At 38.0% G+C, this 15,410-nt stretch overlaps 1 protein-coding gene across 1 annotated transcript in view; it reads left to right on the top strand.

Moving 5' to 3' along the window:
- Positions 1 to 15,410, top strand: part of NETO1 (neuropilin and tolloid like 1) — a 164,768-nt gene that overhangs the window by 110,575 nt on the left and 38,783 nt on the right. Inside the window, exon 7 of the mRNA XM_049900718.1 lies at positions 8,722 to 8,950. Within this exon, the coding sequence (XP_049756675.1) occupies positions 8,722 to 8,950 (229 nt within the window). The remainder of the gene's footprint in view (positions 1 to 8,721; positions 8,951 to 15,410) is intronic.

Below are 15,410 nucleotides of genomic sequence, written 5' to 3'. Positions count from 1 at the left end.
CTTGTATTCTGATACTCTGCTGAATTCTTCTATTAGTTTTAGTACATTTCTTGAAGATTCTTTAGGGTTTTCTTTGTGTGAGATCATGTCGTCTGCAAATAGAGATGGTTTTACTACTTCCTTTCCAATCTGGATGCCCTTTATTTCTTTATCTAGCCTAATTGCTCTGGCTAGTACCTCCGGCACAATGTTGAATAAGAGTGGTAATAAAGGGCATCCTTGTCTGGTTCACAATCTCAAGGGCATTGCTTTCAGACTCTCTCCATTTAGGATGATATTGGCTGTTGGCTTTGTATAAATGCCCTTTATTATGTTGAGGAATTTTCCCTCTATTCCTATTTTGCTGAGAGTTTTTATCATGAATGGGTGTTGAACTTTGTCAAATGCCTTTTCTGCATCAATAGATAAAATCATGTGGTTCTTGTAATTTGTTTTATTTATGTGGTGGATTACAGTAATTGTTTTTCTAATGTTGAACCATCCCTGCATACCTGGTATGAATCCCACTTGATCATGGTAAATTTTTTTGATATGTTGTTGAATTCTATTAGCCAGAGTCTTGTTGAGGATTTTTGCATCTAATTTCATCGGGATATAGGTCTGTAATTTCCTTTTTTTGTGGCGTCTTTACCTGGTTTTGGTATCAGGGATATGTTGGCTTCATAGAATGAGCTTGGGAGTAATCCGTCCATTTCTATGCTTTGAAATACCTTTAGTAGCAGCGGTATTAACTCTTCTCTGTAAGTTTGGTAGAACTCTGCAGTAAAGCTGTCAGGGCCAGGGCTTTTTTTGTTGTTGTTGGGAGTTTTTCGATTACCTCGATGAACTTTTCCATCTCTTATTATGGGTCAATTTAGTTGTTCTACGTCTGTTTGTGTTAGTTTAGGTAGGTACTGTGTTTCTAGGAATTCATCCATTTCTTCGAGGTTTTCAAATTTATTAGAGTACAATTTTTTGTAATAATCTGATATGATTCTTTTAATTTCAGTTGGATCTGTTGTAATATTGCCTATCTCATTTATTATTTGGGTTATTTGCTTCCTCACCTGTTTTTCTTTTGTCAGTTTGGGCAATGCTTTATCAATTTTGTTAATTTTTTCAAAGAACCAGCTTTTCATCTTTTTAACTCTTTCAACTGTTTTTCTGTTTTCTATTTCATTTAATTCTGCTCTAATTTTTATTATTTGCTTTTTCTGGTGCCTGAGGGTTTCTTTTGTTGCTCTCTTTCTATTTGTGCAAGTTGTAGGATAATTCCTCGATTTTGGCCCTTCCTTCTTTTTGTATGTGTGCATTTATTAATATAAATTGACTTCTGAGCGTTGCTTTCACTGTATCCCACAGGTTCTGATAGGAAGTGTTTTCACTCTCATTGGATTCTCTGAAATTCTTCATTCCATCCTTAATGTCTTCTATAACCCAGTTGTTTTTGAGCAGGGTATTGTTCAGTATCCAAGTATTTGATTTCTTTTCCCTGCTTTTTCTGTTATTAATTTCTACTTTTATGGCCTTATGGTCAGAGAAGGTGCCTTGTAATATTTCAATATTTTGGATTCTGCTAACGCTTGCTTTATGACCTAATATGGGCCTATTCTAGAGAATGTTCCATGTGCACTAGAAAAGGAAGTATAATGAGGAAATGTTCACGATCATTAGCCATTAGAGAAATGTAGTTCAAAACTAAAGTGACATTTCATCTCACTCCAACAAGGCTGACATTAATCCAAAAAACACAAAATAATAAATGTTGGAGAGGCTGTGGAGAGATTGGAACACTTCTACACAGCTGGTGGGAACGTAAAATGGTACAACCACTTTGGAAATCGATTTGGCGCTTCCTTAAAAAGGTAGAAGTAGAACTACCATACGATCCAGCAATCCCACTCCTCGGAATATATCCTAGAGATATGAGAGCCTTTACATGAACAGATATATGCACACCCATGTTCACTGCAGCACTGTTTACAATAGCAAAAAGATGGAAGCAACCAAGGTGCCCATCAATGGATGAATGGATAAATAAATGATGGTATATTCACACAATGGAATACTACGCACCGTTAAAGAACAGTGAGGGATCTGTGAAACATTTCATAACATGGAGGAACCTGGAAGGCATTATGCTGAGTGAAATTAGTCAGTTGCAAAAGGACAAATATTGTATAAGACCACTATTATAAGAACTTGAGAAATAGTTTAAACTGAGAAGAAAGCATTCTTTTGTGGTTACGAGAGGGGGGAGGGAAGGAGGGAGGGTGGGAGACGGATAGTCACTAATTAGACAGTAGATAAGAACTACTTTAAGTGACGTGAAAGAAAACACACAATATAGGGGCGGTCAGCACAATGGGACTAAGCCAAAAGCAAAGAAGTTTCCTGAATAAACTGAATGCTTCGAAGGCCAGTGTTGTAGGGGCATGGGTTTGGGGATCATGGTTTCAGGGGACATCTAAGGCAATTGGCATAATAAAATCTATTAAGAAAACATTCTGCATCCCACTTTGAAGAGTGGTGTCTGGTGTCTTAAACGCTAGCAAGCAGCCATCTAAGATGCATCAATTGGTCTCAACCCACCTGGATCAAAGGAGAATGAAGGACACCAAGGGCACAAGGTGATTACGAGCCCAAGAGACAGAAAGGGCCACATGAACCAGAGACTACATCATCCTGAGACCAGAAGAACTAGATGGTGCCCAGCTACAACCGATGACTGACCTGACAGGGAACACAACAGAGAACGCTGAGAGAGCAGGAGAGCAGTGGGATGCAGACTCCAAATTCTGGTAAAGAGACCAGACTTAATGGTCTGACTGAGACTAGAAGTACCCTGGTGGTCATGACCCCCAGACCTTCTGTTGGCCCAGGACAGGAACCATTCCCAAAGCCAACTCTTCGGACAGGGATTGGACGGGACAATGGGTTGAAGAGGGATGCTGGTGAGGAGTGAGCCTCTTGGATCACGTGGACACTTTAGACTATGTTGGCATCTGCTGCCTGGAGGGGAGACGAGAGGGTAGAGGGGGTTAGAAGCTGATGAAATGGACATGAAAAGAGAGTGTGGAGGCAGACAGCGGGCTGTCTCATTAGGGGCAGAGTAATTGGGAGTATGTAGCAAGGTGTATATGGGTTTTTGTGTGAGAGACTGACTTGATTTGTAAACTTTCACTTAAAACACAATAAAAATTATAAAAAGAAGAAAGCATACTTGACTGCTGTTGGGTGGAGCATTCTGTATATGTCTATGAGATCAAGTTGGTTGATTGTGGCATTTAGATCATCCGTGTCTTTATTGAGCTTCTTTCTGGATGTCCTGTCCTTTGAAAGTGCTGTGTTGAAGTCTCCTATCATAATTGTGGAGCTCATTATCTCACTTTTCAATGCTGTTAGAGTTTGTTTTAGGTATCGTGCAACCCTGTCATTGGGGTGGATAAATATTTAATATGGTTATATCCTCCTGGTATATTGTCCCTTTAATCATTAGTGTCACTCCTTGTCCCTCGTAGTGGATTTAACTTTTAAGTGTATTTTGTCAGAAATTAATACTGCCACTCTTTCTCTTTTTTGGTTGTTGTTTGCTTAATATATTTTTTCCATCCTTTGAGTTTTAGTTTGTTTGTGTCTCTAAGTCTAAGGTGCATCTCTTATAGGCAGCATATAGATGAATCATGTTTTTTATCCGTTCTGCCACTGTCTGTCTCTTTATTGGTGCACTTAGTCTGTTTACATTCAGCATAATTATAGATAGATGTGAGTTTAGTGCTGTCTTTTTTTGTGCATTGTTGACAGTTTCTTTTTCCCACTTAATTTTTTGTGCTGAATAGCTTATCCTTATATATTGTCTTTTCGTCATTTTTGTTGATTTTATTCCTGCTGATTCTCTATTTATTTCTTGTATTTTATTTTGAAGAGTAGAATAGTTAGTCTTCTTTGTGGTTACCTGAATATTTACCCCTATACTTCTAAGTTTAAAGCTAACTTTTATTTTTTTATATTACCTTGTCTTCCTGTCCATATGAGAGACCTATGACTACATTTCTTAGTCCCTCTTTATTGTTTTAATCTTGTATTCTTTTGCAAAATAACATTGCTGTTTCCCTGTTTTGAGTACTTTTTTAATTTTATTTTTGTGATTTCCTTGTTTGTGTTGACCTGTGATTGTTCTGTCCAGTGTTCTAGTCTTGGGTCGATACCTGATATTATTGATCTTCTAACCAAAGAACTCCCTTTAGTGTTTCTTGTAGTTTTGGTTTGGTTTTTACAAATTCCCTAAATTTCTGTTTATCTGGAAATGTCCTAATTTCACCTTCGTGTTTGAAATACAGTTTTGCTGGATATATGATTCTTGGCTGGCATTTTTTTTCCTTCAATACTTTATATAAGTTATTTCATTGCCTTCTTGCTCCATGGTTTCTGTGTAGTAGTCCAAACTCATTCTTATTGACTCTCCTTTGTAGGTGACTTTTCATTTATCCCTAGATGCTCTTAAAATTCTTTCTGTATGTTTGGTTTTGGCAAGGTTGATTATAATATGTCTTGGTGACATTCTTTAAAAATATACCTTATGTGGAGTTTGACAAACATCTTGGATAGATACCTTCTCATCTTTCACAGTATCAGGGAAGTTTTCTGCCAACAAATCTTAAATAATTCTCTCTGTATTTTCTGTTGTCCCTCCGTGTTCTGGTACTCCAATCACTCATAGATTATTTCTCTTGATAGAGTCCCACATGATTATTAAGATTTCTTCATTTTTTTTTTTTTAATTCTTTTATCTGATTTTTCTTCAAATATGTTGGTGCCAAGTGCTTTATCTTTAGGCTTACTAATTCTTCCTTTCCCTTGCTCAGTTTCACTCTTCTGGCTTTCTATTGAGTTCTCTAAGTCTATAAATTTATTATTAATCTTCTGAATTTCTGATTGCTGTCTCTCTATGAATTCTTGCAGCTTATTAAATTTTTCATTACGTTCTTGAATAACCTTTTTAATTTCTTCAACTACTTTATCTGTGTGTTCCTTGGCTTGTTCTGCGTATTGCCTGATCCCCTTCCTAATCTTGTTCCTGATGTCTTGAAGAGTTCTGTATATTAATCTTTTGAATTCTGCATCCGGTAATTCCAGGAATGCACCTTCATCCAGAAGAGCCATTGATTCTTTGTGTAGAGACCTTGTTGAAGTGATCATGGTCTGTTTCCTTATGTGACTTGATATTGAGTGTTGTCCCCAAGTCATCTATAAGTTACTGTACTAGTTTATTTCATATTTGCTTGCTGTATCCTAGCTTATTGATTTCTTTTGTTTTGATATGCCCAAATGGGTTGCTTGAATGAACTAGCTTGATAATTTTCACCTTTGGGGCTCTGACATCCTGTCACCAGATGGCTAGAGCTAGTATCAAGAATACCAGTCCAGGAGCCCATTCACTTTTCTTGTATGAATTCAGCTCAGGGGTCCAGGTAGCTGCTCATCCAGTGGGTGGTACAGGCTCTGTCCTACAGTCTTAGAGGGACAGGGGTGATTGGTGTAGGTACCGGTATCTGGTTGCAGCAGGGGGTAACACTCTGAACAAGGCAGGGGGCTGAGAACCATCCTCTGAGTGTCTGTGAGGAAATCGTGTCCCTGAACATATGCGTGGGTGGGTTCTGCAGACAGACCATGGGCACCTAATCCTTTTGGTTGTAAGGACTGGGAGGTACCAGTTATCCTTGGACCCTGTTGCGGGTGGCTGGGTGACCTGAGTGGAATCATCAGTCCTTAGGCACCTGATGTGGGTAGGTGAGGACCCTGTTTAATAGGCTTAAACCAAATCAAACCCACTGCCTTCTAGTTGATTCTGACTCATAGCGACCCTATAGGACAGAGTAGAACTGCCCCATAGAGTTTCCAAGAAATGCCTGGTGGATTTGAACTGCTAGCCTCTTGGTTAGCAGCTGTAGCACTTAACCACTACACCACCTAGGGTTTCCTTAATAGGCTTAGTGGTGTCAAATATTGAACACCCACCTCTTCACAGCACAGCTGACACGGTTGCAGTCTGCCAACAAGGGCCTATTCTCCTGAAATAAGCCCACACAGGTCCATGCAGGGGGTAAGGTATTCAAAGCCCACAGACCATTTATGCCTGGACTGAAGCCACTTCTGTCCTGGGCTCCGCCTGTTAGTGGAGATGGCAAATTATCTTCTCCCCCAAGGCCAGGAGGATGGCTCTGGGCACTCAACAGGGCCTATCTCAGGCCCAGGGAAATTAACTGCCTTTGAATTTGGCTTGGGAGTAGGGGTTGGCGCAGTAAAATTTATGCAAGTACTTAGCTTTAGCCAGGAGTGCCGTTCTTCTCTGGTTCCAGAAGTGTGAGTAGGCTGTTTGGCTAGCTCCTTCTCGCTGAGGAAACTGTGGCCCAACGCTATCACCAGCCCACCTCAGCCACTCCCAGGAATAGTGCCTGAGGGATCCCAGCAATTCAGGTCCGGCAACTCCTCTCCACTTCTGAACCGTCTCTCCCTCCCCATGCTGCTCAGTCTGTTTTCTAACTTTATCTTTGATGTTCAGGACTCCTAGCTTGTCATAGATATAATTGTTTCACTTGTTTTTTTGGGGTTTTTGTTGTAAGAGAGATCACAGGAAGCATCTGGCTATTCCACCATCTTGGCCCTGCCTCCTCGTTTTGTTTTATGGGTCTGTCTAATCTTTCGGTGAAGGGTGAACCTTGGGAGTGACTTCATTACTGTGTTAAAAGGGTGTCCAGGGGCCATACTCTCGAGGTTTCTCCAGTCTTTTCCAGGCTAGTAAGTCTGGTCTTTTATTGTGAGTTAGAATTTTATTCTACATTTTTCTCCAGCTCTGCCTGGGACCCTCTATTGTGATCCCTGTCAGAGCAGTCAGTGGTGGTAGCTGAGCATCATCTAGTTGTACTGGACTCAGTCTAGTGGAGGCAATGGTAGATGTGTTTCCTTAGTCCTTTGGACTAATCTTTCCCTTGTATTTTTAGTTTTCTTCATTGTCCCTTCCTCCCGAAGGGCTGAGACCAGTGTGGAGTATTTTAGATGGCCACTGACTGGCTTTTTAGACCCCAAATGCTACTCACCAAGGTAGAAGGTAGAACATTTTTTTATAAACTATGTTATGCTAATTGAGCTAGATATTCCCTGAGACCATGGTCCCCACAGCCCTCAGCCCAGTAATTTGGTCCCTCAGGGAGTTTGGATGTGTCTACAGAGCTTCCATGACCTTGCCTTGTACAAGTTGTGCTGGCTTCCCAGTACTTTGTACTGTCTTACCGTTAGAGAAGGTTTTTTAAATTGAAATAGTAAAATTTAAATTATAAGGCAGACACAGTATCTGGTAAAAAAATTTTTTAAGAGAGTCACAGTTTTTGAAATAAATAAGGAAATTGCATGTAGAGTAATGATAAAGACGACTTTAAAAATGAATGCATGTCTTCAGTTTTGTGTCTGTTTTTACAAAAAAAGAATTGAGTTTAAGAGCAAATAGCACACAGGCATTTAGGGTAAAAAAAAAATAAGATGCTTAGGAGATATCTGTATTATGAGTGCTTTCTTTCAGAATCTTTCTGAATACCCTCTTGTAGTACGTGTTTTTTTTTGTTGTTGTTTTTTTGTTTTTTTTACTTCATATAACCTCTCACAGTTTTACATTATATCTTTGTGTCATGATTTAACTGACACTTATTTTCAGCACTGGCTCTCATTCCCTTTGGTTCTCCATTGTATCACCAGCACCTGGTACAATGTAAGAAGCCCTAGACATCGTTGAATGGATAGATGAGTGGACACAAGTCTGTTTTACAGACTTGTCTTTTGTTTGAATCAGTTGCATGGGATTTTGAAAGCACATTGGTACAAAGTCAAATGTCTGTTGATTATAAAACAAATATGTCTGAATTAGTGTCATATCTTGGAAAGACTATGGAATAGGGGGTTAGACTTGATGTGTAATTTCCTATTTATACCATTTCTTTGAGTCTGAATATCCTCATCTGCTTACAGCAATAAAATGAGCTACTGTATAAAAAAAAAAATTTTTTTTTTAGAGTTGTTAAAAAAATAGCATATAAAGTAAGTTGTGCTGCACCTCGTAGTCACTAAAGGTTAATTTAATTTTCTTTTTGTAGAGTTACCTTAATAATACTGTGCTATGGTGAGAATAGTCTTTGACTTTCTCTGCCCTTAGTTTAATACACCTGATCTCAAAATGAGGCAGTACATTTATGTGAAATAAGTAACCAAACTGAAATCACAGACTACTTACTGGATACCATATTTGTTTCTCTTTGGTGTTAATACAAATTATTTATTTACACATACTTTTGTAAATAAATGGAAGTCATTCTGACACTTTACAGGAATGTGTCAGAAATATGTAAAACACATGTATTGTGATCAAAATTTTTTTAAAGTGCATATATTTGCCAAATGAATAGCTGACCCCAAATAAGTTAAGAGAAGGCATAAAGATTGTTTGGGTAAAAAATTGTGGGAAATGGTAAAAAAAAAAAAAAGAAAGGATAATAACACTAGGAAAAAAAAAGTTAAGCCTAAGTTTTTCTGCATTTGTATGTGATTATATCCACACGGGAAAAAAATTAATAAGGCTGATTGCAATCAAGACTGTCTTGTGAGCCCAACAAAGAGAAAGAAGTATGGTACTTACTGAGTCATTGTCTCATTTTGATGTGGGGAAACCATTTTACCTTTGTGATTGTCTTACAGATCTACTTACGGTTCTTGGACTACGAGATGCAGAACTCCAATGAATGCAAAAGGAATTTTGTGGCTGTGTATGATGGCAGCAGCTCCGTGGAGGACTTGAAAGCCAAGTTCTGCAGTACGGTGGCCAACGACGTGATGCTACGCACTGGTCTCGGGGTGATCCGCATGTGGGCAGATGAAGGCAGTCGAAACAGTCGCTTTCAAATGCTCTTCACGTCCTTTCAAGAACGTAAGACTCTCTGCACATGCCCCTTTGTCCTTTAAGTGTATCCTAGGATGTAAGTCTCATGAACTGTGAATGGTGTTTTATTCATGCAGTTCGAGCACGGCAGGCTGTCCCTTAATAAGGTGTTGAAATCACTGCCATTCCCTTTCCTTCCTTTTTGATCCAGTGGCAGAAAAGAGTTCGTACTATATTTTGATCACTTATTTCAGCATATACATCATGGCCATGCTTATCACAGTCTGCACTATGCAACTGGGAGATGATGCATTCCGTTTGTCTTTGGTTTAGTTCTTATGAAGCCTATGAAACTGATACAGCAGCTTCTCATGAAGCTTGAGTTTAAATCTTAAAAACCTGCATAAACGTATTTGATAGGTTCTTTTTAGTAAGCTTCTCTTGCAGTTCCCCTTAGGTCAAATAGGACAGTGGCTATGGTTTCCATTAAAATAGGAAGAGAGAGAGAATTGCTTGGGAAGACAGTCAACAGAAAAAGTTTTAGAAAATATCTAAAATGGAACAAAGGGTGATACTCAGAGTTATGTGCAAAGCCTAGCAATTTTAGAAAATTGTGTTCTAACAAATAATGAGTCATATTAATAGATATATTTGGAATGTTCTTTAGAAACCCAGAGTATTTCATGTTTTCCAAATTCATGCCAATGAGAAAGAAGCCTAAGACATTCAGCTTTAAGGAATCAACATCTCATGTTTTGCAACTATGTATTTATTTTTGTTTAAATAAAAATCACCATATAATATTTTTGAAATTTCAAATTTATTTTGTCAGTAGCAAGCAGATAATACATTTATTAAAAAAAAATAATAAATGGTTAATGTGTTAAATCTTCCATGTAATAAATAAGTATTTTAGAGCTGTAAATGCCTCTCTCATTACCCAGCTGGAGAATTCTAAGGCTCTGAATACCACTCAGTCTGTTGAAATCTTGACACTATCATCTGGTACGTTAAATATCTCTCCCAGCTTCCTGTCAGACTTGAATGGTGTGTTGCTATCTATGCCTTCATTTCTGTAGTTGTTTGAAAGGTTAGAGGTAGTACATCTTTATTTCAGTAAGGCATTTGGCAAAAAAAAAAAAAAACTTGTCATTTTCTTGAGTGAAGAAATTCACACTAAAAGCATGTTTGGTGTTTTCATTGCTGATTTAACTATTATCCCCAGTGAATGATATCTTTGGTGAAGGGTTGCAGGGCACTGTAATTTATTCAATATTATTATCAGGCATGGATAATAGTATATTGAGAGCTCCTATGTAATTTAAAGATGGTCTCTAAATCCAGGTGGGATATACTCGAGGTTGTACTTTGACTCTTGTAATTTAAATAATACAAATATGCAAGGGCTGGCCAATATGAAAGATGAAATAATAAATATTTAAAAATATCGCAAAGATCTGCATTTTTTTAAGCCAAAACTACATCATCAAATATAACGGGATAAATGCAAAAAATATGTAGTCTTATTGTTGTTGTTGTTAATGGGTGCTTTCAAGTCAGTTCCAACTCATAGCGACCTACCTACAACAGAACTAAACACTGCCCAGCCCCTCCCACGCCATCGTTACAGTCTTTGCTATGTTTGAGCCCATTATTGCAGCCACTGTGTCAGTCCATCTTGTTGAAGTTCTTCCTTTTTTGTACTGACCATCTGCTTTACCAAATATGATGTCCTTCTGCAGGGACTAGTCCCTTCTGATAACATGTTCTTCTGGCAGTCTGTGGTATTTTCAATATTATTTGCAAACGTGGTAATTCAAAGGCATCAATTCTTCTTCAGTCTTCCTTATTCATTGGTCAGCTTTTGCATGTATATGAGGCAATTGAAAATGCCATGGGTTAGGTCAGGCACACCTTAGTCCTCAAAGTAACATCTTTGATTTTTAACACTTTAAAGAGGTCTTTTGCATCAGACTTGCTCAATGCCATACATTGTTAGATTTCTTGATTGTGGGCATTGATTGTGGATCCAAGTAAAATGAAATCCTGGACAACTTCAACATTTTTTCCATTTATCATGACTTTGCTTATGGTCCAGTTGTCAGGATTTTTGTTTTCTTTATATTGAGGTGTAATCTGTTCTGAAGGCTTTAGTCTTTGATCTTCATCAGTAAATGCTTCAAGCCCCCTTCCTTTTCAGCAAGCAAGGCTGTGTCAATTTGCATATCACAAGTCATTAATGAGTCTTCCTTCACTCCTAATGCCACATTCTTCTTCATATAGTCCAACTTCTGAGATTATTTTCTCAGTGTACAGATTGAGTAAGTATGGTGAAAAGATATAACCTTGATGAATATATTTCCTGATTTTAAACCATGCAATATCCCCTTGTTCTCTTTGAAAGACTGCCTCTTAGTCTATGTACATGTTCCACATGAGCACAAGTAAGTGTCCTGGAGCCCATTCTTTGCAATACTATCCATAACTTGTTATGATCCACACAGTCAAATGCCTTTGCATAGTCAATAAAACACAGGTAAACATCCTTCTGGTATTCACTGCTTTCAGCCAGGATCCATCTAACATGAGCAATGCTAGACCTTGTTCCTCGTCCCCTTGTGATTCTGGCTTGAATTTCTGGCAGTTCCTTGTCCATGTACTGCTGCAACTGCTTTTGAAATATCTTCAGCAAAATTTTACTTGAATGTGATAGTAATGATATTGTTCGATAATTTCCACATTCCATTAGACCACCTTTCTTTGGAATGGGCACAAATGTATATCTCTTCCAGTTGGTTGGCTAGACAGCTACCTTCCAAATTTCTTGGCATAGACAAGTGAGCACTTCCAGTGCTGCATCCATTTGTTGAAACATCTCAATTTGTATTCTGTCAATTCCTGGATGCTTGCTTTTCGCCAATGCCTTCAGCACAGCTTGGACTTCTTCTTTCATTACCATCAATTCTTGATCCTATGCTACCTCCTGAAATCATTGCATGTCACCTAGTCCTTTTTGTACAGTAACTCTCTATATTCTTTCCAACTTCTTTTGATGCTTCCTGTGTCATTCAATATTTTGCCTGTAAACCAAAAACCAAACTGGTTGCTGTCAAGTTGGTTCCAACTCATAGCAACCCTATAGGACAGGGTAGAACTGCCCCGTAGGATTTCTGAGGAGTGCCTGGTGGATTCAAACTGCTGACCTTTTGGCTAGCAACCTTAGAATCCATCATTATCACACCTCGAGCATTGATTTTTTTCTTCAGTCCTTTCAGCTTGAGAAATGCTAAATGTGTTCTTCCCTTTTGGTGTTCTAACTCCATTCCTTTTCATAATTGCATTGCAATACTTTGTCTTTTTGAGCTGCCCTTTGAAATCTTCTGTTCAGCTCTTTTACTTCATTACTTCCTCCATTTGCTTTAGCTACTCAGAGTTCAAGAGCAAGTTTCAGAGTCTCTTCTGACATCCATTATGGTCTTTTCTTTCTTTCCTGTTTTTTTTTTTTTTTTTAAATGAGCATTTGCGTCCTTCATTTATGATGTCCTCCCACAACTCATCTGGTCTTCAGTCGTTTGTATTCAATGTGTCATATGTATTCTTAAGATGGCCTCTAAATTCAGTTGGGATATACTCAAGTTCGTACTTGGCTCTCATCAATTTCTTGTAATTTTCTTCAGCTTCAACTTGAACTTACATATGAGCAATTAATGGTCTGTTCTGCAGTTGACGCCTGGCCTTGTTCTGACCGATGATATTGAGCTTCTCCATCATCTCTTTCCACGGATGTACTTGGTTTGATTCCTATGTATTCCATATGGCAAGGTTCATGTATATAGTTGCTATTTATGTTGTTGAAAAAAGGTATTTGCAATGAATAAGTCGTTGGTCTTGAAAAAATTCTGTTATGTGATCTCTGACTTTGTTTCTATCACCAAAGCCATATTTTCCAACTAATAAACCTTCTTCCTTGTTTCCAACTTTCACATTCAAACTTTTACATTTCGGAAATCAACTACAAATAGTAGTATATAAGAACCTGGACTCCTAGGAATTCTTAAGGTTTTATTTCATCCAAACTCAATCAGAGCCAGTACTTTTGTTATAATGGCAGAACTATTTTAAGCAGTTGTATTAAGGAAAGTGCAGTAAACACCTTAAAGGAAAAAAAAAAAAACTGTTAGTCTGATTGGAAGCTGTACTGATCAAAATGCAAATGACGTGGTGTCTTCTGTTCTGGGTATTATTAATAAGGAGAAGGGTAATTAATTGGAAGAGGCTAACCAGTATGCAGAAACATGTGTAATCATGAGAAAAGGCAAAAGAAGAAGAGATGTTTATTTTAGAGATAATTGTTTTTGTTTAAATGTGATAAGTACCTTAGATTAAACTGGGTGATAAAGGATTAATGTCTGGAAGATGAGATAAATGCTTGAAATTATAGGGAAACATTTGAGTGCAATTTAGGGAAAAAAATGTCTAGCTCATAGGAGCTGTGACTTAAAAAATGGAATGGATGATTATGGAGGATATAAACTCTGGATAGTGAGGTGATTCAGTTGACAATGAGTTATTGTCTGTTATGAATATGGTTTAGGGGAATCATCTATATTGGCTAAGGGATAGGATGGATAACCACTGAAATCGTTTTCCATTCTAAGATGTTTCAGTTCTGTAAGTCCTTAGAAACCTGTATATTACGTTAGAAATATGTCTGTTCCTAATATAACTGAGTTAAAAGATAGTCCTAATTCATGTGACTAAATGATCTCTGGAAGCCATTCAAGTGGATGAACTTTTAAATGAGCAATCCAGAAGAAACGGGCTATTCTTCCTCTCTAGGGAAAAAGAGCATCTCACTTTCATGCTCCTGCACAGTGGATGATCCGATCTATCACTGGTGTTTGAGTGATGCCTGGTACAACGGTGTTTGTAGTGATTGCCCAAACTCAGAAACTTACAATAAGCTTCAGCCAAAACACATTTATCCTCTGTGCCATGCTGCCTTTATGGTATTGATATGATGTTTTTTCTGCATAGGCTAAGATATGTGCAGGATTCTACTATTATGAACCTAACATCTAAGACAGTCTCTGATGATGTATGTGGGTGTAGACTAAGTCTTCGTGTACTGAAATCCAGGTATTCCTGACAAAATGTGGAATTTTCAAAACAGGAAGGAGTGGACTTCGACAAAGTCTTCTACCAAAAAATGGGAGATTGACAATCATTTTCGGGGTCCTTAGTAAGAAAACAAGGAAACTCTATTTATTTGATAGATTAGAGGCAGTTTCAAATTCCTCAGATGGTGTTGTCTTATTAAATATTAGCAGCTTAGGGAGACTGTGCATTGCTTTGTTTATTGTTGTTGGGAGGCATACAGACATGATTAATATGTGTATATGGGATAAATACGAAAGAAGTGGTCAGTTTTGTCTTACTCAAATTGTAAGAAACCATCTTGATATCTTCCTTGGCTCTGCCATATTTATTAAGTAGTATTCCTGTCAAAGAGTTGGGGAGTGCTTAGATGGTATTTAATAATCTGATATCTGTCAAAATGTTTTTGTCTTAGGATCATAGGATATTTTGGGGAGTTGGGGAACTGTTTAAAGACCATCTATTTCAGTCCCTCAAACAGAAAGAAACATGTCCCAGGGAAGTTAAACGAAAAGCTCACACTTAATGTCCCATTGACAGAACTGAGGAAAGGACTTAAGTCCTGACTCCCGAACTTACACATTCTGTTCTGTATAGCTTTGCTTCTTTTGAAGGAATAGACAGAAGCCCCTGTTTCCTAAAGATGATGATGATGATGATAAGGATGATGTTGATGAGGAGGAAAATAGGTTAACATTTATGCATTGATCATATATGTCAGCATTGTTTTAAGTGCTCTACAAACCAAACTTGATTATTCTGTCCTCATCTATGGCATATTAGGCTTACATATTATTACATGCGATAATATATATAGCATGCTTTGTTCACATGACCACAAGTATAAGACTAAAGTAAAATTATCACGAGGGACATCTATTCTGGAACATACTACTATCTGGGGACTAAAAACACGCAAACTCGAATATCCTTGTGTCTTAGATTCTTGGGGCTGCCATAACAATATACCACAAAGTGAGTGGCTTTGAAGAACAGAAATTTATTTTCTTACAGTTCTGGAGGCTAGAAGTCCAAATCAGAGTCTCGGCCATTCCTTCTGGGGGCTTTGAGAGAGGAACTGTTCCATGGTTATCTCCTAGATAGCCAGCAGTCCTTAGCGTTTCTTGGTTGCTTATAGATGCATCTGGCTCTCTTGTTCCATAGTATTTGTCTGCCCCTTTGTATGTGACTCTTTGTCTGTTCTTTCCTTTTATAAGAAACCACTCAGGTGATTAGAACTAGGACCTACCCTATGCTGGTATGACCTTGTTTGATTTAACTGAGGACAAAAGAAAATCCCGATTTCCTAACAAGGTCACACAGGTACAGAGTTTAAGACTTCAGTGTATCC

This window comes from Elephas maximus, chromosome 11 (assembly GCF_024166365.1).
Source record: "Elephas maximus indicus isolate mEleMax1 chromosome 11, mEleMax1 primary haplotype, whole genome shotgun sequence".
Taxonomy (NCBI): Eukaryota; Metazoa; Chordata; class Mammalia; order Proboscidea; family Elephantidae; genus Elephas; species Elephas maximus.
Note: the sequence above shows the minus strand (reverse complement) of the source record. Positions and strands in the feature narration are given on the sequence as shown.